Raw genomic sequence first — 27,778 nt, 5'->3', positions numbered from 1 at the left:
ATTCATTTCATAATAAGATTAGTAATACAAAATAACTACAAGAGGAGGCTGACCTCAAGGTTATATTCAAGGAATTCTAGCATAACCCTATACTAACAAGAATGAACACAAATAACACAGAATTTCACTAGGGTGTCTGAGACCTTAGTCCTCAAGTTTGAGTCATACCAAACAACAGACTCAACATTTTCAAAAGCTTACATATAGAAAAGAAAATAAGTATAACTAATTCACAACCTGAGACGCTTCCTTTTTCTGATATTATAGCCATGATATGAAGACTAACATTTTCCAAAACTTTTACTCAGAAAAAACATCCATCAAAGCATGCTAAATAAATATTATCTTACATTGCCCAAGAAAAGTTCAGGAAGGATGCATCCAAGAGACCATATGTCTATCCTATTATCATATGGAAGCCCAAGGATAACCTCAGGTGCCCGATAGGATCGGGACTGCACATTTGAGGAGAGATAATCTGTGTCAAAACAGCTGCTACCAAGATCTATAACCTTCACCTCACACCTACTGTAGCTTTTCATAAGAATGTTCTCAGGCTTCAGGTCACAATGAATAAGACCAAGATTATGTAGGAACTGCAAAGCCTCCAAACACTGGATAGCAATTGACTGCAATTTATCAAAAAGTGATGACAAGTTAAAGAGAAGATCATATCAACATTGAGTGGAAGGAAAATAAATTTGAAAAAAAAAGAACATGAAGAAATGCAATATTTGATGTAATAAACCAACCTGTAATCTTGGCATGGTGAAATATGCCTCTCCTCCAGACTCCCTGTTGAACTTGTAAAATTCATACAAGTTTGCCTTTAGAAGTTCACATACAATGAACAAGTGCTCCTGATAAAGGAAGAATGACATACCCAGTGAGACTTGTCAACAAATAATAAGAAGGGTAAAAAGCAATAAGAAAGCATTACTGCTTTGCAAAAACTGAGGATGATTATACAAAAAAAAAAAAAAAAACTGAAAAACTTTGAAAAATGGTCCTATCCATGATCTTCATAACATGATTCTACCTAGCATGACGTTATTAGTCTTCTCAAATTTCTTGAAAATGTAACATAATATATCTAAATATTTAGCCATAACTCATGTCTCTCTTTATGTTTTGATTAAGGTAAACATGGGAAAAGGGCATAGACCCATTATAAAACAGCCATAGAGGCAAGCAAGACGAATCTCACCAGAAGTGAGACTAGAAAAAACAGTGAACAAAGCAAGTTTCCCAGGAAAAGAGACAGGAAGAGAGACAAAAACAAACAAAGCCAAGGGGAAAGAAAAGACCAGCTGATGGTTTTGACTGGATCATGGAACCGGAAGCTAGTTTTGGAAAGAACCCAAAACTGGTAACAAAATCAAAACGATCAAGGTGGTTTGAAACCAAACTTCAGCAGAAGCCTCAAATGAGGGGCAGGATGGGAGTAGGATAAAACATGAAGGATTTCCAAGCACATCTTCTAGTTTCATTTAATCTTGCACAAGGAGTGAATGTCATCATCTGTGTAATTCTTCAAAGAAGGGCTGTCAAAAACAATCTATTCCTTAAATGAGGAATCAGGGTCCTTGCCATTGTCGTAAAGCACCGCAGTATCCAACACCATCCTATTAAAATGAAGCTGAGGACACCCTACATCAGGTATGACCTCGTTGTAATGCACCATATCATGACCATCTTGGCAGACCACAATGAAAAGCCCAACATTGTGGAAGTAGTACAGACGAGAAGTCTCATAATGAAGTTCTTGCTCCCAAATTCCAAGCTTGGAGCACAGCTTCACACTTTTGGGCAACTCCAAACCAGACTCAGCCATGACACAAAATCTAGCAAAAAGAAAGTTGGTTCTAGATTTAGTGACATTGTCAATGGTAGTCTATCGGCCAAAATCTCCAAGAAATTGAATAATAATTTCTTCCTAGAATTCCAAAGGGAGCTCTGGGAGATGAACCCAAATAGAAAGCATGACAACCTTGGTAGAGTCAAAATCAATGGACCAACTTTGTAAATGAAGGCCTTACCAAGAAACCAGGGACCTTTTTGCAATCCTCAATGGAACAAAAGGATGACAGAAAATACTCATTCATCAAGGCCACAATATGAAGATCTGGAGCTATCTAACAATCAATTGCCCAATTGCGAATAATATCAATGTTCGGTCTATACCCAAAAAACTCCCAATGAGTGTAGATTGCAAACTGACACTAGCTATGTCAACCCACATATCAAGAATACTTAGAGAGATAGAAAAAGAAGCATGAGGCATCTTAGCAAAGGTATTGAACCCAACATTATTGTTCTCCAAAGAAGACCTAGGATAAGGAGACCCAAGCACACCAAAGGTCAAGACAGGAACAACTTCAGAATATCCAGCCAGTCCATCATTGGAACAAAGAGAGAAGTCAAAACTCTCCTCATTCTGACTAGTAACACGAATAGAAACTTAGGGAACACCAACATCTCCAAGAGCAGCATCACCCCGAGGAGGAACAAGTGCAACGAGCATAGACAAACTCCTAGTCGCAGGTTCAAGGGAAGGAAACTTCGACAACATGAAAGCGCCACCAAGAGATAATAGAAGATAGAACGAGGAACTAGGAGACAAATCAAAAAAAGGCACCCCCACAGCATCAAAACCCTTTCCCTCATACCCCTCATGCAGAGCGTTCTGACTAAACATTTGAGTGAGATCTTGGACTTCAATATGGGGAGCACCAATGCCATGCCTAGCCCCATACACTTGCTAGTCTACATCGCAGACCTGAGGAACCACAAAAGGACCACCAACAACCAAAAGAGGAGAATCAACCAGCAGAGGAGAATCAACGGAAACACTAGAGCCACAATCTTGCTGGCCCTTAAACAATAGTGGAGGACTCAACCACATGAAGTCTCTGACTAAACCAGAACAGGGTCCAACCATCGCAATCCTTGGAGGAGACAATGGCGTAAAGGCCAACTCCATGGCAAGGAAGCCCCTCCAGAGACTAAAACATGAGGAGGGGGAAGGGTTATCAAGCACTAGAGATTTTTCGGAGGTGCCCAAAAGCCTAGATTCAAGCAATATATCCAACAATAGTTCTTCATCAAACTCAGCACCCCGAAAGTCCAACCAATCCTGATCTTCCTCATCTACATCTCCTTCACCATCCTGCTCACCAAACAAGTATTAATGTTAATAGCTATGGTCAGACTCCTTCAGGGCCGACATAGCAAATGCAAATGTGTGTAATTGGCCTATCCGCCTTACACATTTAACTTGTTCGACTTTTATACATTGCCAACTTTCATATTTATATTGAATCGGTTTGTTAACTAAACATAACTAATATATCTTCCACCACCTTGGAAGATGTATTAATTATATTATAACCGATTTCTAATAAAGAGATGTGATGGATTATAAGAAGCCGACTATTGGGATAATCGTGTTGATTGGATGCACACTTGTGTGGGTATATATATAGTTCGTCATCCTCCTTTCAGATGCATCGAACATTCAGCAGATCGTATTCCTCCATTAGCACATTGACATCCTTCAGCAGTGCGTGTTCTTCTCCAGCAGATTGACATCATTCTTTAGCAGTGTGCTTTCATCTTCAAGGCAATTATTGATATAGAAGTCAGATCGATCAAGGTAGAACTTCATCAGCAGTTCGGATTGCATCCAGCAATCTAGGGTGAATCCATATCATTATACAGCTTCAAAGTGTGAAGCAATTCTTTGTAAAGATACTTGCCATATTTGAAATAATAGAGACATATTTTGTTGCTGGGTTTTTCACCTTCAAGAGGAAGGTTTTCCCAAGGTAAATTCTGTGCATTTGTGTTTGATTTACTGTCTATCTAATCTGATCACCAAAACTTAACATGGTATCAGAGCCACGGTAAAGAAAGATCGTGATCAGATTTCTCTACAACTGTGAAGTTTTCTCTCCTCTCTCACTTTCAAGAAGAAACTTCAAAGCCTCAAAAATGGTGAACGGTCTTAAAGTCGAGGATAGGCTTGAAGGCACATCAAACTTCACCTCATGGAAGTTTAGAGTGCTTATTGCACTTGAAGAAAATGATCTTCTTCAGTTTGTGGAGGAAAAGGATTTAACCGGGCCAAAAGATCAAGAGGAGAAGCTTCAATTCAAGAAGAATGCCATAAAAGAAAAGAAGATATTAATCAACTCCGTGAGGGATCGCTTAGTGCCTCTCATCTCCAAGATGACAATTGCGAGAGACATGTTCTAGACCTTGGAAGGTCTATATGAGATTTACAACACAAGTATGGCTCTTGTGTTGAGGCAACAACTTCATCAAGTAAAAATGGCGAAAGGAGAATTTGTTATGTCATTCTTCATGAAGATTTCAGAACTAAGGGATCAACTAAGCACTATTGGAGACCAAGTGATTGATAAAGACCTTTTTATGTTGGCATTAAATGGCCTTCCTCATTCATGGGAGACATTTATTCAAAGTATAAGCGGGAGGTCCAAATTGCCTAAATTCGATCGTCTTTGTGCGGATGGCATTCAAGAAGAATCGAGATTGGCAGCTAGGGGAATTGTCAAAAGTTCTCAAAATGAAGACACTCATGTTCTTGCCACCCGAACTACCAAGAAAGGAAGGAATTGAAAGAAGGGCAACTTCAAAAGGAATAGAGATCAGAAATCAGATTTCGCACCTGATTCAAAGAAGAAGAAGAAAGATCTCTCTCACATTCAGTGCTTTAGCTGTGACAAGTTTGGTCACTATGCAAGGGATTGTTTGACAAGGCCTACGCATCAAGGAGCGAACATTAATGAAGTCTCAACTCAAAAGGAAGTTGAAGATAACTCCAATGGATTCCTCTTCATATCCGCATTATCAAGCAATGTTCCTACGGATAGTGATACCTAGCTAATTGATAGTGGAGCTTCTAGACACATCACCGGCTATCGGGAGCATCTTTCAGATTTGGTGGAGAAGGAATCTAATCTCCAAGTGATCATTGGAGATGATGCACGCTATTTAGTAAGAGATTTTGGTGCTAAATCACTCAACCTAGAATCTGGAGTCTCTCTTCACCTAAGTGATGTTTTATTTGTGTCGGGAATGAAGAGAAATCTTGTGTCTATTTCAGCCTTGGAGGATAAGGGTTATCAAATTGCATTTTCAGAAGGGAGAGTTCTTGCATGGCCAAAGAACTCTAGCATCAAGACTGCTCATGTGATTGGGAATCGTCATGAGAGTTTGTATAAGCTCTCCACTCATCATGTTCAAGCTCTTCTACATGATTCTTCCAGTTCCAACAAACTATGGCATAGAAGACTTGGGCATCTACATTTCAGGGTTCTTCCATCATTGGAGAAAATGGTTAAAGGTATTCCTAAAATTAATCATGTACATGATGGTACTTGTAAAGGTTGTGCTATGGGTAAAAATATTAACAGTCCATTTCATAGCAGTGAAAGTACGTCTAAAGAAATTCTAGATCTTGTACATTCATATTTATGTGGTCCAATGTCAATTCCATCCCTAAGTGGATTTTCGTATTATGTAACTTTCATAGATGACTACTCTAGAAAGACTTGGATTTATTCCCTAAGGTCTAATGAGTCTGATGAAGTCCTAGGTAGATTTAAAGAGTTTAAGGCTCTAGTAGAAAATTTATCTAGAAAGAGAATTAAAGTTTTAAGGTCTGATAATGGAGGTGAGTACACCTCGGGTAGCTTTCGTGATTTCTGTATTGAGGTAGGGATCAAGAGGGAGTTTTGTGTTCCTTACAACCCTCAACAAAATTGGGTTGCAAAAAGAAAGAATAGATCCATTGTTGAAGCTGCAAAAGCCATGATTCATGACCAAGACCTTCAAACTTTTCTGTGGGCAGAAGCTTCTAGAACAGCAGTGCATGTTCAGAACAGATGTCCTCACCAGATATTGCATAATATGACTCCAGAAGAAGCCTTTTCAGGGATTAAGCCTGATGTAAGCCACTTGAGAATCTTTGGTTGTCCTGTGTATGTCCATATTCCCAAGGACAAGAGGACCATGTTGGAACCTTCTGGCAAGAAAGGTATATTTGTGGGCTACAATGAAACCTCCAAAGCCTACCGAATTTACATTCTTGGTCAAAAGCAAATAGAAGTGAGCAGAGATGTCACATTTGAGGAAGATGTTGCATTCAGAAAATCAAAGGGGTCTTGCATGGAGATAGATGATGAAAATCATGAGTATGAGACTCCTCAAGACATGGACATTGATCATACTCCTGAGATTCAGAGGGAGTCCACTGAACCTGCAGCAGAGGATGATCCAACTGAACCTTTGGATCCTCCTGATGGGCCTAGAGATATTATTGTGAGCCGCAAGAGACCTCTTTGGGCACGAAACACTATGCAAGAGGCAGAACAGTTTGCAACTCCTAGAGGCACATTCAAAGAAAGTAAAAGACCATAGAGATTCTCTAGCTATGTTGCATTGATGTGTAATCTTATTGAGACTGAACCTTCCAATGTTGAGGAAGCCTCAAAACAGCATGGAAAGATGCAATGGATGAAGAGTATCAATCCATTATTAAGAATTATGTTTGGGATATTGTTCCTAGACCTGAAGGGAAGTCAATTGTATCTTCCAAGTGGTCGTACAAGATTAAGCATGCAGCTGATGGAAGCGTTAAGAAATACAAGGCTAGGTTTGTGTCTTGTGGTTTCTCTTAGAAAGAAGGAATAGACTATGAAGAAACATTTACTCTTGTTGCTCGCTATACTTCCATCAGGACCATCATTGTAGGATTTGCACAAAGGGCTGCAGAGATTGTGAAGGTTGTTACTTCAAAACATTAATTTTTAAATTTAGTTATTCTTGATTCAAGTCTCTCATTACTAATTTGTAACTTCATTATTTAAATTTTAATCTTTTTGTAATTTGTATTTTTCAATTGTAGGTGTCAGAGCCTTTGGTTCGAGTTCTTCGCATGGTGGATGGGGATAAAACCCCAATGGGATATCTTTATGAGGCCATGGGTAGGGCCAAGGAGTCTATCAAAAATTACTACAAGGGGGATAGGCTCAAATTTGATCCCGTTTGGGAAATTGTTGATAGGAGATGGATATATCAGCTCCACCAACCCATTCATGCAGCAGGGTACTTCCTCAACCCTCGTTTTAGGTTTGGGGGTTCTTACTCAGATTCGAATGGAGAAGTCATGGAGGGCCTTAGTACATGCATTGAGAGGATGGTACCTAATGTTGAGGAGAGAGACCTCATTGTGAGTGAGCTCCAAAATTATGAGGGAGGAAGGGGTAAGCTATTCTCTTCAGAGCTGGCTAGGAGAGGAAGAACCACTCAAACCCCAGGTATAACATTTGCCATTTGGATTTTGGGATCTAAAGACTAAAATGATTGATAAATTATGTTTTCTCTTTTGCCATTTGGATTTTGGGATCTAAAGACTAAAATGATTGATAAATTATGTTTTCTCTTTTCTCTTTGCTTTCTAACTTTTCCATTTTATTTATTTTGCAAATGCTTGGTGGCAAAATTGGGGTGGAAACACCCCATATCTCAAAAAATCTGCCCTCAGAGTCTTATGTCAGCCTTGCAGTTCATCCAATTGTGAGTGCAATTGGAGCTTGTTTGAAGCAATCCACACGAAGAAGAGGAGCAAGTTAGCGCAAAAACGGCTCAATGACCTTGTCTACGTGCAATATAATCTTCGATTGCGCGTAAGGAAGGTAGAGGAACTAGAAGGTGGTCCAATTGACTTGGATGATATAGATCCTTACAGTGATTGGACATCACAAGAGCAGCCTCCATTGTTTTCCGACATTGACATCACTGATTTGGAGAGGCAGGCTATGGAGGAGGGGGATGGATTTGGTTTCAGGCTGGATGACATTGAGGAGGATGAGGATGAGGATGAGGATGAGGATGAGGATTCATTGCCAGTGCCAGAAGCAGGTGGAGACATAGCTTCATCCAGGATGGAGGATGAGTCTCAATCAACCATACCGAGCGAGGAGGCACAGTCGTGCCCACAACAGACTTATACGACTAGACAGTCTAGACCCTCTAGTTCTACCTCTCCCCAAATTTTTGCTACAGCTTGGAAGAGGAAGTTGTAATTGTAATTTGTAATGATGTATTTACATTTGTTTTTACAAAAACTATTTAGTAATTTACTATTTTGCTTCCAGACTTCCAGCCATCAGCATTCCTCATGAGGATGCGATTTTGTAGACACTTCGTATTTAAATATATCTAGAATCAGCTTGTTTCTTTTGTGTTATCATTTATTGACTCATTGGATGCATCTTCTCATTAAATTTTGCAAAAAAAATGCATTATTACTAAGTTTAAGCGTGTTTTTAAGTTGCCGAGTTTTTCGCCGAGTTTTCCCGAGTTTTTTTTCTAGGGGCTTGGCGAGTCGAGCCAAGTCGCGAGTAGTTCAACTATGATTGTGATAACCAAAGTTGTGTGAAGCTCTCAGTTAATCCAGTGTTCCATGACAGAACAAAGCATGTTGAGATCCAGTACCACTACATCAGAGATCATCCAGGATGGAGGATGAGTCTCAATCAACCATACCGAGCGAGGAGGCACAGTCGCGCCCACAATAGACTTATACGACTAGACAGTCTAGACCCTCTAGTTCTACCTCTCCCCAAATTTTTGCTACAGCTTGGAAGAGGAAGTTGTAATTGTAATTTGTAATGATGTATTTACATTTGTTTTTACAAAAACTATTTAGTAATTTACTATTTTTCTTCTAGATTTCCAGCCATCAGCATTCCTCATGAGGATGCGATTTTGTAGACACTTCGCATTTAAATATATCTAGAATCAGCTTGTTTCTTTTGTGCTATCATTTATTGACTCATTGGATGCATCTTCCCATTAAATTTTGCAAAAAAAATGCATTTTTACTAAGTTTAAGCATGTTTTTAAGTTGCCGAGTTTTTCGCCGAGTTTTCCCGAGTTTTTTTTCTAGGGGCTTGGCGAGTCGAGCCAAGTCGCGAGTAGTTCAACTATGATTGTGATAACCAAAGTTGTGTGAAGCTCTCAGTTAATCCAGTGTTCCATGACAGAACAAAGCATGTTGAGATCCAGTACCACTACATCAGAGATATGGTACAAAGGAATGTTGTTCAGTTGAGATACATCTGTATTGAGGAACAGACGGCTGACATTCTCACCAAGGCTCTTGCCAAAGTGAAGTTTGTGCATTTTCGAGACAAGCTTGGAGTTGTGGAGAATGAAGCCCTTGCTGAGAGGGAGTCTCAGCATCAGTGATTTCTTGTGATGTACTATAATGCATTCTTCTCTATGATGGAGAAGTTTGAGGTGCAAGCCCTTGTTAATGCATTCTTTTCTGTGAGAGAGAAGTTTGAGGTGCAAGCCCTTGTTAATGCATTCTTCTCTATGAGAGAAGTTTGAGGTGTAAGCCCTTGTTCCACCCTCTGCGAGTAGGTATGGTGGATCCACCCTCTGGGAGTAGCCATGGTGGATGTCATGTGAGAGACTCCATGACTTAGCACTTGTGTTTATTCACCCTCTGGGAGTAGCCATGGTGAATGTCATGATGAGATGATGGCATCACGCTGAGTGATTCTGTGATGGGCACTTGTGTTCATTTGCATTTCCATTAATGGGTGTAGCCATGATGGACCCACCCTCTGGGAGTAGCCATGGTGGATGTCACTATGTGACTCAAATATTGAGAAGGATTCCTCCCTAGCTAAGAGGGAATGTTAATAGCTATGGTCAGACTCCTTCAAGGCCAACATAGCAAATGCAAATGTGTAATTGGCCTATCGGCCTTACACATTTAACTTGTTCGACTTTTATACATTGCCGACTTTCATATTTATATTGAATCGGTTTGTTAACTAAACATAACTAATATATGTTCCGCCACCTTGGAAGATGTATTAATTATATTATAACCGATTTCTAATAAAGAGACGTGATGGTTTATAAGAAGCCGACTATTGGGATAATCGTGTTGATTGGATGCACACTTGTGTGGGTATATATATAGTTCGTCATCCTCCTTTCAGATGCATCTAACATTCAGCAGATCGTATTCCTCCATTAGCATATTGACATCCTTCAGCAGTGCATGTTCTTCTCCAGCAGATTGACATCATTCTTTAGCAGTGTGCTTTCATCTTCAAGGCAATTATTGATATAGAAGTCAGATCGATCAAGGTGCAGTTTGGATTGCATCCAGCAGTCTAGGGTGAATCCATATCATATATAGCTTCAAAGTGTGAAGCAATTCTTTGTAAACATACTTGACATATTTGAAATAATAGAGACATATTTTGTTGCTGGGTTTTTCACCTTCAAGAGGAAGGTTTTCCTAGGGTAAATTTTGTGCATTTGTGTTTGATTTACTGTCTCTCTAATCTGATCACCAAAACTTAACAAGAAGAAACCCTTGCTGCTGTCGCTACCACTCCTACTCCCGCTCATCATCTTTCTTTTGTGAGGATTGTTTGATGTCTCTCTTTATGTTGATATTTTATCTTTTCTAATATTGTTTGGTGTATGTTTAATTTAAAAGTAGAATAGCTAATTTTATGTTTTCTTACAAATCTCAAATGAAGCTAGTTGACCTATCCTTTGATCATGACATATCATCCATGCCTACATGTTGTGACGTATTCACACATCGCCCCATTGCAAATGGGGATCCCTGCTTTTTTGCTTTCTAGGTTTAGTTTTCTTGGTCTTTTAGGTTCTTGGCTATTAAGCTTTGCATTGGAGAGTTGCCATTGAGCTCATTAGGATAGGATGCTCTACTTAGGCTCAAATGGGTCAGTAGGTGATCCAGGTCAGGGTCTCTGTTGAAAGTTTCCTCTTGGTTAGGCCTGGGTCTAGGGTTGAGTCTTGATTGAGCTTGGGGAAGTCATTATTCTCTGCCTAAAACCCTGATGTAAATTTTAACAAGACCTTGCCTTAGAAAGTCGGAGAATGTATATTTTGTAGAGGAAGTCTTGAGAGTTTGAGTCCAGATGAGTCAGGGGTATGGGTCAAGTAGTGAAGTGGCTAGCCCAGAGTTTTGTCAAAGGCCTCCTGTGGAGTCTGAGTTGATGTGATGAAGCAAGTAATCGAAGTGTGGGCAGGAACGACGAAGGCTAGCAAGGGTAAGTTTGGAGGAATGTAATTGTGAGAGAGAGATTTGAAAATTTGAGAGAGAATTTGAGCTTAAAGAAGAATTTCGCTCCTGACCCTTCCAAAGGGTCCAGAGCGAATTCTCTTAAGAACCTCTCTTGGTCCTAACTTGGGCTATAACCCTTGCTTCTAGGCTTCAATTGAATGAAGAAGGATCTATCCAAGCCTTATAAATGAATGAAAACAAATTTGAAGACCAAAATGTTAGGAATTTGAGCTAAAAAGCAAATTTTGCTCCTGACCCTTCCAAAGGCTCCAGAGCGAAATTCCTCTTGAGGTCATGTACCTTCCAAAGGTACCTAAGTGAAATTGTTAAGATATCCTTTTGAACCATCATTTTGAACCAGACGCCCCTTAAGGTGATTTGTTAGCCTGTTATAAGGTGAGGGCAATGTGAATGAGGATGAAGTTTGAATGTTTGGTTGATGTCCAAGACTTATCCCTAAATTTCACTCCTAACCCTTCCAAAGGGTCCAGAGTGAAATCCTCCAAAAGACCTAATTCTTCACTAGAGACATTGAATGGTGGTCATGCATGGCAAGGAAAAGATTCAAAAGTCAAGTCTAAAGAAAACCTAAGTGAAAAGGGATGTAAATTGAGCGTAAATGACAAATTTCGCTCCTGACCCTTCCAAAGGGTCCAAAGTGAAATTTATCAAAGCTCTTGACCCTTCCAAAGGGTCCAAAGCGAAATTCCTAGAAAGACTCTCTATTTTGCCTAATGCACTAAAATAACCTTGTTTTAAGCTAAATTGATGGCAAATTGACTTGATCATGATAGGAGAAGGTTCAATAAGTTAAGTTCAAGGCAAAGTGATGATGAATGGAAGATGAATGGTGTCAAAAGACAAATTTCGCTCCTGACCCTTCTAGAGGATCCAGAGTGAAATTTCCTAAAACTCTATTTTGGTCCTTGTTTGAAGACCAAGATCTTTGTTCCTATGGTGTGGTTGAGAGAGGGTTGGTGTATACTTGCCTTGAGAAGTGATTTGGAGAAAAGAAAATGATAGAATTGAGACTAAGTCACAAATTTCACTCTTGACCCTTCCAAAGGGTCCAAAGGGAATTTGCTTGAAACCTCCTTTTGCTCCCAATTTTGTATCAAGCCTAGTGTTGATTGAGGTGGATTGAACTTAGAGGCACCCTTAGGCATGCATTTGAGTGAGTTGTGGTCACAAAATGTGAAGAGTTTGTCCAAAAATGCCAATTTCGCCCCTGATCCTTCCAGAGGGTCCAGAGCGAAATTCCTAGGAGGTCTAATGTTTTGCCTGGGCCCTTGAGCGAAACCTATTCCTAAGCAATTTTCGAGGTGAATGATTTGATCTTGGTAAGGTAAGGTTGAAAATGAAGTCTATGTGAGGTAAATTGAGCAACTTTGTCAATTTTCGCTCCTGACCCTTCCAAAGGGTCCAGAGCAAATTTCTTCAAGATACCTTGTACCTTGCTCAAACCTTTGAACCAACCCATTCCTAGGCATTTTTGAAGGCAAGTGACTTGATCTTAACAAGATAAGGGTGAGAGGTGAAGTTCTATGAAGGAAGATTAAGTAAAATGTAAATTTTTCTCTTGACCCTTCCAAACGGTCCAAAGCGAATTTTTCTTGAGGCTTGTACCTTGCCCAATGTCCAAAGTGAAATCCTTCTTTTAGGCCTTTTTGGGGGTCACATAAGTGATGTCTTCATGAGAGAGGGATTGAAAGGTGAAAATCAATGCAAATTGAAGTGAGAGGAAGCAAGAATTCAACCTAAAGGAAGAAATTCGCTCCTGACCCTTCCAAAGGGTCCAGAGCGAATTTCATTATAGGGCATGTCCTTGGAGAGGGTCCAGAGCAAAAATCTCATTATAGGTCATGTTCCTGGAGAGGGTCCAAAGCGAATTTTATTATAGGGCTTGCCCTTCCAAAGGGTCCAAAGCGAATTTCATTCTAGGGCTTGTCCTTGGAGAGAGTCGAGAGCGAAAATCTCATTATAGGTCATGTCCCTGGAGAGGATCCACAGTGAAAATCTCATTATAGGTCCTGTCCTTGGAGAGGGTTCAGAGCAAAAATCTCATTATAGGTCTTGTCCCTGGAGAGGGTCCAGAGTGAATTTTATTATAGGTCATGTCCTTGGAGAGGGTCCAAAGCGAAATTAATCCTAATGCCTTCTTGTTGATGATTTAAGGTAAGAAATGCTATGTTAGAATGAATATATTATGTATACTTAATCATCTTTTGTTTGTTTTGCAGGTCAATCAAATCAAGTTGGAGGGAGATCAGGCCAGAACAAGGGCGACCTCTTCAAGTTTCATCATCATCAGGGACATTTCGATGCATGGGAAAGTACCCAGGGTGTTGCTAAAATCAAAGGACTTCAGGTGTTGGAACTATTTTCAAGAAAACCACAGGATATCAGAAGAAAGATCTTATAAACATTTCAAGGCGAAGTGAGCTACTAGAGGAGGAGTGACTCGATCGTGAAGAGGCTTCATCAAGCACAAAAGAGTCAAGGAGAGGTACATCATTCATCGAGTACATCGAGGACGAAGGAGGATCAACCAAAGTCAGTGCAAGGGTACGTTGAAGAGGCAGATAGTTTCAGAAGAGTTAATCAAAGTTAAGCTTCTCATTGAATATCAAGAGATACAAAGTTCCCTGACCAACCACAAATGCAAGACAAGGTGGCCTCCCAGTCATTGTTCCTCCAGTCAGATAGGTCCACATCAACATGTCCAGATTCAATGTACCTGACTCACCAGTGATGGCACAAACTTCGAGGCACCTACCCCAATTTCCTATTGGTTCACAAGCATTGAATGTAATTTTAAGGGAAGTTTGTTGTAACAAACCCTAATTAGGGTTTCATATTGTAATCCTAGCCATTGATTGTAAATCAATTTGAGCCGTTGAAATGTAAAGAGCTCTCTATATAAAGCTCTGGCTCTTCATTTGTAAAGGTTAATAGTTGGAAAATAGTTGGATAATAGTTGATGAATAGTCAGTAAAATAGAATAGCAAATAGAATAGCAATTAGAATAGAATAGGAGAGGGCAAGAAATTGTTGCCTAAATTGTAAATGAACTCCATTTTCATTGAAGTTAAGGTGAAATATGTTGTTTCTTGCAATATGCATGGTTTCTTGTTGGATCTTCAAATTTGATGGTAAATGATTAGATTGAATGAAGGAAGTTACTGAATGCACTCACGTGGAATCCGCCTAGTCCAAACCACTAGCCTCTTGTTGATTGTAAGGGCACCCTGCGTGGTCAACTGGCACTAAATGAGCTTAATCTCGAATTGTTATGCGTCTATTTTTCATGCATTAACTTGAATGGTGATCAGTGTTTGACGGTGACGATTTGAACATCTTCAGAATTACCCTAGAAGATCGCACTGAGCTGGTGTTGAATTGTTCAGTTTGACGGTGAGACCTAGCCCTGTAGGACTCCACCTAGTCGTTCATCTATCTTCTTGCATTCTAGGTCTTAGATTAGACTCTCTAAACCCTACACCTTTTTCTATTTCTTTATTATCCCGATGAGTAGTTAGGACTCAAGTTCCAGCAGATTAAACGCTCAGGCAATCAAACGTAAGTCCCCTTGTGATTCCAGCAAAATCACATCACACCACAGAGCTTATCCACACATAGAGATCCTACATATAAGAACCTTGGAGTTATTTCGATTGATCCTTAGGCAAATCTTCAGCATTCGAATAACTTTGTTCAAGAAGATAAGATACCTTGGTATTTTATCCTGTGTTCGCATGTGCATAAAAAACACATCAACACTACATCATGGCATTTGTTGACTCAAGTGGTATTATGGGACAAAACTCTAAGAAAATGATAAACAAAACTATTAGGTTACCATGTTGGGGGCATAAATTTGCAATAATAGCTTGAAATGACACCAAACAGAACATAATAAAAAGCTTAGGACATCTGCAAATAGTGAATTGGTTAGAAATTTGTTAGGCAAAGTTTTACCACCAATATCAACTCCAAAAGACCAAAAAATGGCAAATCAAAATTTTGATCCAAATTCAACTGCCAAATCTGTTTGTCCATATCAGCCAAACCAATTTGTTCTCATCCATGCATAATTAATGATTTCTTGGATTTCCAAGATGGAATACTCCATCTTTTTCAAGTTTTTTTCCTCAATGTACTTTATTATTTATAGTAAGTTGCTTGGCCTATAGGGGCTCAAAGTAGTGTCAGAGTATAACATTTCTTTGCACAGATTTCTACCTTTATATAACTCTAATTTTCAACAAAGCTTTCATTTACATTGCATTATTTATCACCTATGTTTATCAGATTCATTTGCCTTTGTTTTGCTTCAGCCTTCCTCGCATTTTAATAGATTTAGTATCTTCAACTTAATGTGTTGTCTACTAGATTGCAAAACAAATTTGGATTAGCGATATCAAAGCAATTTGTTTCTTGTTTAAATGTATTGAATGAGGTTCAATGATAAGAAGTTTAGTCTCAAGATTCACAAACCTTCAAATATCTTCCTTGTCAATCCAAATAATCAAAGATGGCAAATAAACATAGACTGATAGATCCTCTCAAACTCTTACTTGAGGAAACCCTCAAGAAGCCAAAGAAGATAATGGAACAGCTCAACAGTGCATCTTCACAACTCGCAATTCATGCCAAAGATATCTACTTTCATTAAGCAGCTCCCTAAGGGGTTTGAGACCCTTCAAAAATAAAAGTAAATTTTTATATACAGACAATCTAAATAACTTTCTAGATTGATTGGAATTATATATTTCTGTAAATTATTTTTCTGACAATGAAAAGATGCCTCCACTGTAAAAAAATGTTGAGAATAGTAGCCATTAAATAACCAACAGCAGGCAAAGACAAGGATAATTAAACGCTTGATCAAAATGATACTCCAATCAAAGCTTGGACAGAATTTATAGAGGCCATTTCACTACCCTCCGAACAATTATCATGACCAGAAAAATCACTAGATTTCTAATGCATGTCATGCCTTGTCAAAGCAAGTTGGTGAATATGGCAGTAAGCAACATAGACTTCACAAACACTACAGAACCTTTCAGTTTGACATCCTCAAAGAAAACCTCAAATGTAAAGGCAAGAAGAAAATTAATTCTGACAACAAATCACATCCAAAGGACTAGGGTGACATCAAATCAGACAAACATCAATACTGGAAAAACCAAAATCACCAACCAAAGCCTCCTCTGAAGAAATTTGACCCTAAAGACAGAAAGGCAAATGAAACCAGAAAGTGTTTAGATGTACACAAAAGCATATGGCATTCAGATGTGAGTATTGCAATCAACAAACATTGCTAACTGAGAAATGAAAAATTATACAAGAACGTGCACCTTTACCATGCATATTTTAGACAAAAGAAACCTAGCCATGCAGATAGACCCCTATTCTAACATTTCTATGACAAAATTTCCCTACTTTAGACTCAGAGGATATAGGAAACCTCTTCTACTTAGAGATGTCAGTAATACACCTCATTATGGAGACGGTCAGAAGAATCTAATTTTGGGAGATGTTGTCAATACTCAAGAGAATGAACTGTCAACCAAAGCTCATCCTCAAGCATAAATAATCAGTCCAAACAAAACTTGTGATTGCTCATGATGATTTCATTCTTATGACAAAGGTACTGTTCAGTGGACCTAAGGTTGCAATGCTCTATTTCTAACATGTATTTAAACTACATGGAATCCCACAAACAAATCATTTGTGATCGTAAACATATCTTCAAAGCAATTTTTGGCAGGAACTATTTCAGTTAATAGAAATGAAATTCAAATGAGCATTGCCTTTCATCACCAAATGGATTAACAAATGAATGTAGTAAATAAGTGCTTGCAAAGGTACCTAAGGATTTATGCAGAGGATAAGTGAAAATTTCTCAACTTCTAAATCACCCTAGAGTTTTATCAACTTCTAAATCACCAAGTTAGGGTTAGGGATTTTAATAACTCACATTTGCAACAGAGGAGTAAATTCCAGCGAGCTAACAATGAGCAGAATTAAACATTAGATCATACTCAATCACGAAAATAGTGAATAGAAAAGAAATCTGATTATAAATTTTTGATAAAGATGTCAGGTTCACACTCCAAGTTGACTGCCTAGCAGAATTAATGCAATAGAAAAAGGTCTGAATTACATTATTTTTGGAGGAATTACAGGCCCACAGACCTTACAATGGTGCTGTTATAACAGATCGGACCTAAAAATCTGGCATTGGTGTCCAGTTATCAGGAGGCAGCATTTAGGGTTTGAAGCTGACTCGCTCCCCTTGTATGGCGCCCTAACTCTCCCACAATCTAGGCCCCAACCTTGATGTATTTGATGGCATTGTTGCCCTAGATCTGCAAGATATCTCACCAAGTCCTTCCTACGGGTATAAAGTTCTTTGAAACAGCAACCTCTTATCAAACCCTATAATGGCATGGGGTTTTACTTCCTGGACTGAGTGTTGTTTTATCCCTGCACCATTCTCTTTGTGGCTGCCAACAAAATGTGGAAGCTTCAAGACTCCACAAAGCTACAACCTCCACCAATCAAGGTCTGGGAAGTCCCTAACAGAGCTGCATCACAATGACTTGAATTCTGCTGATATAGGCGCCCAGCAGGTGGCCTAGTGGCCGGCTGCCTGATAAACTTGCCGACTTCCTTCACTCCAGCAATGGTGCTTAGTTTGGCAGCACAAGTTAGGTTAAAATTTCATTTTTCTGAATATAAAACAGCAAGGAATGAGAGGATTAAGCAAGATTCCAAAATCAGGGTTTTCATCCTAACCTAGGTAGGTAGCTAGTGTTTGCGTCCCAGCTGACCTGCTTGAGGATAGCCTCAAAAATCATGCCAAATCTAGATACTACACCCAGCCAGCAAGACATATATTTATACCTATTTGACAAATGGCACTAGGAAACCAAACTAGGCTGACCAACAAAAGAAAGTATTTTTTCAGTTTTTATTTATATATGTCGGCCCAAAATTGAGCACTGGCAATTTATTTTATTATTTTATTCTTTTATATTATGTTTAGTATTAAAAATAATTAGTATTTAATAATACTACCCCAATCAAGCGGAGGGGACATGACACTCCTCCCACCCCAAATATTGCTTGCCCTCAAGCAATTTCTCTGACTTCTCCTTGAATGTTAATCTTGTAAGGCCAGGATCCCAAATCATTCTTGGAAGTTTGTATGTCCATCTGCTCAATTTCTGACTGTGGGTTGACTTCATTTTCTCTTTGAATCTTGACAATTTCATTCCTCTTGTAAGCTTCGTGCACAGCAGTAGAGACTTGTTACATAAGGAACTCAATTTCTTTCTGGCAAAAAATACACTGACTACTCTAGATCTGTCATTCAAATCCCCTATGTGATTAAGAATTCATGTTAAGAATTTGCAAATCATCAACGTCAATTTTGAGTCCATCAACATACAATTTTGCACTTGCAAGCTTTATCTCCAATAATCAGACCCTCCCACTCTTATCGCAGAATCTCTTAAAAACCTTGAATTCCATCTCTAGGGTTAAATGTGCTCCCAAATCAAATATTGGATCACTGAGATCCAGATAATTGATAGCAGTATTTGTCTCGTAATGCATGTGTGATATTTCTAAGTATTTCTCATTGATCTTGATAATCAGCCCATTGGGATCAACAATGTTACACATATACTCTTGACCACTGTCTAATGTTTCACTGAAATTCACAAAAGAATCTGTCTTTCCTAATGAGGAATCATAATAGGACAGCTGCATACATGCATGGTTGTCTTCAATGCTTCTTGCATGTTTAGTAGTTGACAATAGCATGTCTATTACTATGGCAATATAGAGGCGAACCTTTACATGTTCACTAGATTCTTGAGTCAATATTTTCTCAAGGTGATCTTGCAATTGATTAAGCAGCATTTCTGCTTGTGTTTTTGAATGAAGGAAAAAAATATTCTCTTTTCTAAGATTTTTCTTTCCTTTGTGAGAGGCAGTCACATATTTCCTTTGGTATACCCCTACTTTACAGTAAAATTATTGTATGAGTTTGATACCTTTCTCTTCTCAGCTGGTTGCAACTTGTTGAGCATTTGCACCCAGAAGTCTCCATGAGTGCTAGTTGTCTTAGATGTCCCAGTTTTCAGTGTAGATACTAGAGCAACTCTACCATTGACCATAATGCATCAATGATAGACCAAATTTGATCTTTCTGCTCAATGAGAATCCTCATAGCTGCATCTATAAGTGTAATATCATCATCTCTACGGTGTGTTTCCTTACACTCCTTAACATATTCATCCAACCTTGTATTTGGTAAGGAAATTGATGATATTTGTCTGTTCTTCCAATTCATCTTATGGTAGCTGTTGCAAACAATTCTAGCAAAAACAGTCTTTATGTTTCCCTTGGTACCATCTATATTAAATTGTGCCCTGGCTGCCACCCATAGATGATTTAAATCAGACCTTGGGCTGGCTGTGGAGATGTCTCCATCCAGGGAAACAACATTTTGAATCTGATATCCATCAATCCTTCTAGGATGCTCCACAATGTACATAATCCTTGGAGTAGGTAATAAATGAAATAATAATAGAAGTTGAACAATCATTTTGAAGTTGAATTGAACAGTCATTTCATGTCGATAAATATGTACTTTGTAATACACTTTAAGTTTATGAAAATTTGGTTTCACTCTTCTATTTCAAGATGCATTTGCAATTGATTTCCTAGTTTGATATGCCAATACTTAATAATAAGTTGACTAGGTAATATGTCCATTCCTTTTAGAGAGAGAGAGAGTTTCTACTATATTATATAAACTTGTGAAAACAATGGTTACTTGTAGACAAAGGTAAATTTCTATCACAAATCCTACCCATGTTTCCATGTTCTTCACGACACAATATGCAAACTACAATTGAGGAATGCAAGATAAAAAAATTTAATGCAAATGCCAAATACTTCCCCTCCCCTACCTAGATACACATCTCTATGAATTGGATACCCGATATAAATGTGATATGCGTGGATACAAGATGGATATCATATATGTATCCATATATGAGCCAACTATTGGGCCCTATCCTAGATGCATACATATAGTACCATGCCATCCAAAGCCCTATCTAGCATGCTAGAATTCCATTTACAATACATTAACATGGAATACTAAAATCAAATGGAATTCAATCACTTGGGTTGAAGTGGAGAAAAACTTGAAATAATCTCAGGAAGCTAAAAAATAAAAATGTTTACATAAATTGGGGGGGAGTGAAATATTCATAAAATTCTTATGAAATTGATTTTCAAAATTTGATAGTAAATACAGAAGAAATAAATATTGGACTTGTTCAATGTTGCCAGTTACACACTAAACTGTTCAGCCAAGGCTTCTGTCTCAAATTTCCAATCAATTACAACTTACAGATTAGAATCTTTGATTTACAAATCCTAATAGTTTGATGTAAGAAAAACATGTAAATCCTTGATTTGTGAATTCTGTGGCCCCCCTGTACTTTGAAAACTTCATAATTTAAATAATAACAATGAAGGCAAATTGAAAAAACAAAGTATTTATAGGAAAAAAAGGATTTTTTGAAATTATTCAATAACTAAGTATTTCTAGAGTTTTACCTAGTTTTGGGAAAAAACAAGATATGTTGACTCAAATCAGCACGATTTGAGGGCCAGAAAGCATTGAGTGGTTTCCAAGCAAATCTGCTTTTAACACAACCAGCTTGTTCCCTTTTATTTTGAGATTTTCACTATATTTTTGTGTTAAACTCAATCTCAACCACAAAAGGCATTGTAAAAAGATGTAATATGTTCATGAGCAGGATCCTATCATATTTTCTAAACTCAAATGCAGAGAGAAATTTAGATAATAAAAGTAAATCCTTGACAGCTATATACATCAGCTTACATGATAGTAGAAGTAGTTGTGCAAACGTAGTAAGTGATACTTGTCAGCAGGATCATGCTTGTTCACTAACTTTAAAAGTTTGATTTCATCAAGACACTGATCAAAATATTCTTTGTTATTTTTTATGATTTTCAAACATAAATCCATCCCTGTGTGTAAATCGTGAACTTGTACAACGTTGCTGAATACCGCAGAGCCAAGATTTTGAATTACATGATAGCGTCCAGCAATCACAGTGTTTAGAATTGCATGATAGTCTTTGACGTCCTCATAACCAGTTCTGCAAAAAAACACTTAGGTTGAAACTGAAGTAAATATTCAGAAAAGTATCAATCATAAACTTAAACTATACATAGTACTAGTGTTCATTCAAAGTATATGACATAATCCAGGAAGACATTTTTGTGATCAACCCCAAGTATACTACTCATTAAGGAAACAAATTGCTCAATTTATGAGAATTGATAATTATCCAGTTGCAGAAAAAATTATAGTATAGAATTACAAGTATGGTGATGTTCATGTATGCAACAATTTTGTGATAAATACCTGTTTCTTCTATGCACAATCTGAAGATCAAATGTTTCAAACTGATCTTGCTGTGCCTTGGTCTGAAGAATCAATTGTCCTAAAGATGCAGCTTCTTCATCCTCTACCCTTTCTGTATCTTCATCTTTTTTCATACGATTAATCAAACTTTCTCCCTCCTTTCTTTTTATCCCCATTCTTTCAACCTCTTCATAATTGAAGTGTGTGTAGTTGATAGACTGCATTGTATGAAACTCATCAACAACTTTTCCATCTCTTGCACTCCAAACAGACAAAGAATTTTCGCTCTTCCTTCCTGATGCAATCTGAATGTCACTAGCACTAGCCATGTTGTGACTAGAATATTTTTCCCCATTGAAAAATACCATATTTGTGTTATTTGAGAGAAAGGATTTCTCAGGTTCTTCCTTAAATTCTGAAACATCACTCACAGAAGAAGATGAAGGAAAAGAGAAACCTGTAATATCAAGAGAACGACTGTAAGGATTTTGACTATCCAAGCCATCAGGCCTTTCTTTGACAGTATCATTGATGAAGTGTTCCTCTGTGTCACTCTCTCCAGATTTACTGTCATGAACAGTTCTATGATGTTTCTCAGAATCACAATCATACCTGACAACCTGATGGTCCACCACTTCCTGCCTTTTCCTGACTTCTTGAGCTCTGTCAATACTGTTGTCAGAATTGCTGCTTCTATCATATTTAACTGGCTTATCATACAAACTTAAGCCCTCAGTACTCGCCACGATACAATTCCTCCTCACATTAGTGTCAGTGTCTTCATAACCACAGCTCCCAACACCAGTAGACCTCATCAATTCATGATGATCAACAAAGTAAAAATCACTTGCCTTAGATCGCTGAACATTATCCCCATCCTTTAAAATTTCAACTCCACTTCGCTGTTGTGCAAGACCTTGCCAGTCAGGGTCAGTTTGTAGCGAGTTTTTTTCCTGGTTACTAATCAACTTGCCATCATAGTTGTAAGTCATAGGTGATCCTGAAGTATTTTCTGATTGAACTTTTAATTCATTATTTGATTGAAAATGTTGCTCCGCTGGAAAGTACAATTTTTCTGAAAAGATTTTGTTATCATGTTCATTTTTCTTTTCATTGCTGGCTTTCCTATCCCTAGATCTCCATTCTTCGTTTTTGGTGGCATAATATATCTCATTATTGAAAAGCCAGGAATCATTTTTTATAGGCTGCCTAATGTAACCAAGATCTTTGTCATTATCAAATATACCAGAATCCCCTTGTGCTGTCTGATAGTTGGACGGTTGTCTGCTACCTACAGTAAGCTTCTTCCCTAGCCATCAAATATCAAACATTTAGAATAAAGAAAAGAAAATGGCATAAATATATTGCCAAATTTATGTCATTCTGTAAAATAGAAAATATGAATTGCATAAGAGAACATGGGATACACAAGACTTAACAAAAATTTCACACTTTTAGAAGTATAACCTCATTTATTGTTTCAACTGCTTGAATGAAAATTTTCCTCTTATCATACGTGTTTTTCCTAATAGCCTTAACACAAAATAAACTTCTATGAGTCCCCATACTCCTTGCAATAATAAATATCATATCCCCCACTAAACTAATTGCATGTTCTCATTTTACAGATTATTCTCACTTCTTTAGTTGTATGCTGTTGCAAATTTGCCAAGGATATTTCACGAGGGTTCAACTAATTCCTTTCTTATGCTATAGAATGTTGAATATTATTAAATAATATTTTCTAGTCAATTCTTGGTGAATATTTCATTTACTGCTTTAGCATTTATTTAAGTAAAAGCTTGCATTTGAAAACAAAAACAAAACGCCAAAAAAAATTGAAAGTGAAACGATTGGAAAAGTAAAGGAAAATTTCATCAGCAAAATTGTCAGAAACATTAGGAAGGATTATTTCAGTGGGTATCAAATCCTTTTTCTTGCCAACTGTGGGAAAAATATTTTTGTGAAAATTTTCAGACCTCGTTTCATGCACAGAGGTGATGGGGAGTTGAAATTTTATCAGAGGGAAAGGAGGAAAGATCCGGATCAGCCAAAAATCATTGCAGGATAGTAGGACATGGAATACCGAGAAAGACAAGGAGGTAAGGGGTCAAAATAATAGGGATGCAGATGATGTTTGAGAGGCTTGTGTAGGGACAAGAACGGTTAGCGGATATGAGGACACGGTTTCCACCATGCAAAATAACAACATATTGAGGGCATGCAATGGTGAAGTTAGCTCGTCGGGGTTAAACATTCACCAATACATCTAGAGGATAGTTACAGGTTTTGCTACGAGACCTTTCCAGCCTAGTTTGAGTCACAGGGAAGTAGTTGTTGAGTCAGAAATCCAGACTTCCATTGCTGACGACATAGTGCCCAGTTATAAGGAGTGTAGACTCTTACCACTTGAAATTATAGAGGCCATGTCACTCACAAATTTTATAAGCTTTAAGAAAAACAAGGGTTGTCAGAGAGAAGAGACAAGACAACAAACAAATCCATGAGATCTCAAATAGGCATTGGGAAATTTGACACTTCCCACATTTGATGAATCAAACAATTGTATCGCACACTCCTAGATTCAAAAACTGGACACGTTTTTATCATTGAGACCCATGTTGGAGGACAATGCCATCAAATTTAGTACCCTTCACTTTGAGGGTGTAGCACATTAGTGGTGGCCGTGGTACCATGGGTTGATCACTCCAAAGCACCATCATATTCGTTTGTATGCAAAGTTCAATGACAAGTTGATTCAGAGATTTGACAGAATTGATCTAGAGATCCACTTTTGTGAGCTAGCTCAACTCAGAAAGTCTCACACAATGGATTCCTATGTAGCTGATTTTCAGAAACTGTTAAATATGGTACTTGATGTTTCAAAAAGGAGGCTGGTGATTTTGTTTATTGAGGGTTTAACTGAACCTCTTAAAGGCTTGTTCACAACTTTCAGTCCTATATCATTATAGGAGGCTATTAAGAAGGCCTTGAACCTCAAAACTTCAGCTAAAAAGGGAAAATTTCAACCTACCAGACAACAAAGACCAGCACCTCGTGGGTAATTAAAATCAGCACCTTATTGGCAGCCAAGAACTTCCACGTTTGGGCAACAAAACAAACCACCCAGTCAAGTTACCAAAACAAAGAATGGCCTAAAACCACTAAGGAAGTGTGTTTGCCCTCTCGGGTGCATAACTTAAAGCACACAGATAAAACACGTAATGCAAAATAATAATGCCATAGATATCAGATGCAATATATTAGATGTTATTCCATTCTTCATAAGTGTCCTTTTACAAGTTACATTCCGAAGTATATAAAGATGCCAAGGGGGTGCGAGCGCCAACCGTCGCACTGCAACTGCCACCCCTCGGTACCAACACAATTACAACTTAATTAACTAGTTTTATTTCCGTGTACAATATTGCCGCCAACATCATCCCCCCCAAAAGAAAAGAAGTCATCTCCGAATGACTTAATACAAAATAGAGATGACATTAAACAGAACTGCTGATGCCAGTCGAGCCCAGAACTTATACACTTGTTGCGTCCTCGCCTGAAAAACTCTTTTCTACTACCATCTGATGCTCAAGTGCGGATTTCACCATTATTACTTCTTTTGACATCAAAGTCCTCCTGTGCCTAAACCAAACTTGTCTGCAAAACACACGTTTCAGTCTCAGCCTCCACCAACTGCTACTCAAATGACACTGTCTCCCTATCCAACTTGTCCTCGATAGCCACCCGTGCTGCTCTCCTGGCATCCAACTCCTGGGTACGCTGAACTAAGTCTCACGCGACTACTACCTCCAACCTGGTGGTCAGCTCCTCCCGAGCCCGCTATGCATCCACCAAGGCAACCGCACATCCAGCCAAGACATACTCCAAGTTCCTCAAAGCATACCATTCCTGCCTGGAGGTGGCCACAACCCGCTGGCACAAAGGCTAGGAGACACCAATGCTTAGCTGGAGGCTTCTTTCTCACAGTACAGACAACCACAACACTTCCCGTGGTATTCTGTAGCTCAAAAATAAACTGGGGGTCTGGGGGCAACGCCCCCAATGGGGTCGAGGGGCAGCGCCCCCGCAGGGTCTGGGGCAGCGCCCCAACAGGGTCGAGGGGCAGTGCCCCTCGCGAGGTCCGGGGCCAACACCAATTTACAACCTTCAGAACCCCACGAAAGTCCATGGCACGCATCATTTCTGTGATATTTTATGATGTCAAAACCTTTCTTCTACACTCCAATATTTTCAATGTCCAGGCTCCAGATGTCATCAAATCATTTTTCAATCAGGTCGTCGTCGTTATTTTTTTTCAACCTCCCCATACGGTCACCAACAACACTGACACCTCCAATCGTGCGGCCACCTTCCCATGTCGTCAACACCCCTCCACTGTACGGTGGACCACTGACGACGGAGCGGCTGCATGGTTGTGCGTCTTAATCTTTGCGTGCGTTTTTGTGTTTTGGCCTTTCCGCACGACGATGGTTACCACCGCCGGTGGTGTCCACCGTACGGTGGTCCCACTGCCGGTGGCCCACCGCTACACCGACGGTGGTCCACCGTACGGTGGTCACCGTCGGTGTCGCCACCAGCCGGTGGTCCCACCATACGGTGTTTCCACCGTGGCGCTTTTGTTTTCTTGTCTTTTTCTTTTTTCTTTTTTTTTTTCTTTTTTTATTTTTTTATTTTGTTTTTATTTTATTTTATTTTATATAACTTTTTTCAGCCGTACGGTCAACTGTCGTACGGATCCGTACGGCCATACGGTACTCTCTTTTTTTTTTCGATTTCCTAATTTAGTTGTCTAGAGAGTCTTCGGCTCGGGTCCCCTGTCTCTAGGATCGCCCTTCATCCTTCTCGGTTTGCCTCGCTCGAGAGTCTCCCGTTTTGGTCCTATGCCTGGCGAGTCGCCTGCCCGGCCTCTCGGGTCCCCTTCCATCCTCTCGGGTCCCCATCCAGACTCCCGAGTGTCCTTCCGGCCTCTCGAGTCCCCTGCGCACTTCTCGTGGTAGGGTTTCAATTTGAACCTATTGGTGGCAAGTTTATTTTCCATGGCCATCCGAAGACCTGGAACCACAAATTCTATAGGGACCACGGTCTCCTTCCTGTACATAAGAAGAAGAAGAATAATAAAGATTTTGAAGGCTGCGACCTTCCACACAGGGTTCCAATCGTTGCCGACACTCTTCGGATTATCTACGTCACCAGGGTTTGGGGCGTCCCCCTTCCAATATTCTCTGTATTCCGGCAGGTACACCTCGGTTGGTTGCTCTGGTTCCTCTACTTCGAGCCTGTAGCTCTGGAACATTTCATAATCCTCCATCTGCCAATGGAAGAGCCCGTTCAATGACCCTGTCTCATCCTCGGAGCACTCTCCTAGTTCAAGAATCCCTTCATCGTTGGGCTCCCTGCAGCCCCGTCCTTTGGCCCTCGGGTCGCCTTTTCCTTCACCCTCCGATTCCGAAGATGATGTCAGTTCCTCGTCAACAACCTAGGTCCTCAGATCAATGGTGTACTTCCCCCCCCTTTTCTCCATAGAAAGGGTGTTGTTTTTCTAGTTGTGGTTCACCTTTGCTGTAACCAGCCACCCTCTGCCTAAGATGGTGTCGTACCCCTTCTTCTTGAGTGGGATTACCACAAAATCTAGTATGAAAGGTTGCGTGCCGATGGTGACCGGCTAGGCCATCAAGGTGCCGAGTGGTTTGATGTCGTGCTGGTCTGCACCTACCAAGTTGAACGTGGGTGGCCATAGTGTTGGCTTCCCCAGCTTCTTCCACGTATCCTCTGGTAGTACATTCACCCCCGAACCTCCGTCCACGATGGTGTCTTTGAGGATAGCCCCGAGAATTCCCATCTCTACTACAGCAGGATGTCGACCACTATTTAAGGCCAACAACATTGGGTCAGTCGAGGGGCTAACCGAAACTTCCGCCCGTGTGGCACGCAAAGGTGCCTGCGCAGTGGTTTGTATAGAATTAAAAATGGCAGTTCTTAACTGTGGCATTGTTTCTAGAAGGTCCTTTACCATTATAGGTACTTCCATCTGCAGTACTTGCCCAATGATGTTATTTTCCGCTTTCGTACGGGATGATGTACTCACCACCTCGTTGTCTTGTCGTTCGGCCGTCATC

General features: G+C 39.4%; 1 protein-coding gene across 5 annotated transcripts in view; it reads right to left on the bottom strand.

The window, feature by feature from the left end:
* Positions 1-27,778, bottom strand: part of LOC131036188 (uncharacterized) — a 72,344-nt gene that overhangs the window by 1,905 nt on the left and 42,661 nt on the right. For 3 of the 5 annotated variants that reach the window (XM_057968013.2, XM_057968012.2, XM_057968015.2), the window contains exons 3-6: positions 21,639-22,947; positions 21,090-21,369; positions 753-860; positions 351-629 (exon numbers count right to left, since the gene is read on the bottom strand). In XM_057968013.2, the coding sequence (XP_057823996.2) occupies positions 351-629; positions 753-860; positions 21,090-21,369; positions 21,639-22,947 (1,976 nt within the window). The remainder of the gene's footprint in view (positions 1-350; positions 630-752; positions 861-21,089; positions 21,370-21,638; positions 22,948-27,778) is intronic. The other 2 variants (XM_057968016.2, XM_059220099.1) reach the window with 2 other exon arrangements.

The sequence above is a fragment of the Cryptomeria japonica genome, chromosome 4, assembly GCF_030272615.1.
Source record: "Cryptomeria japonica chromosome 4, Sugi_1.0, whole genome shotgun sequence".
NCBI lineage: Eukaryota > Viridiplantae > Streptophyta > Pinopsida > Cupressales > Cupressaceae > Cryptomeria > Cryptomeria japonica.
Note: the sequence above shows the minus strand (reverse complement) of the source record. Positions and strands in the feature narration are given on the sequence as shown.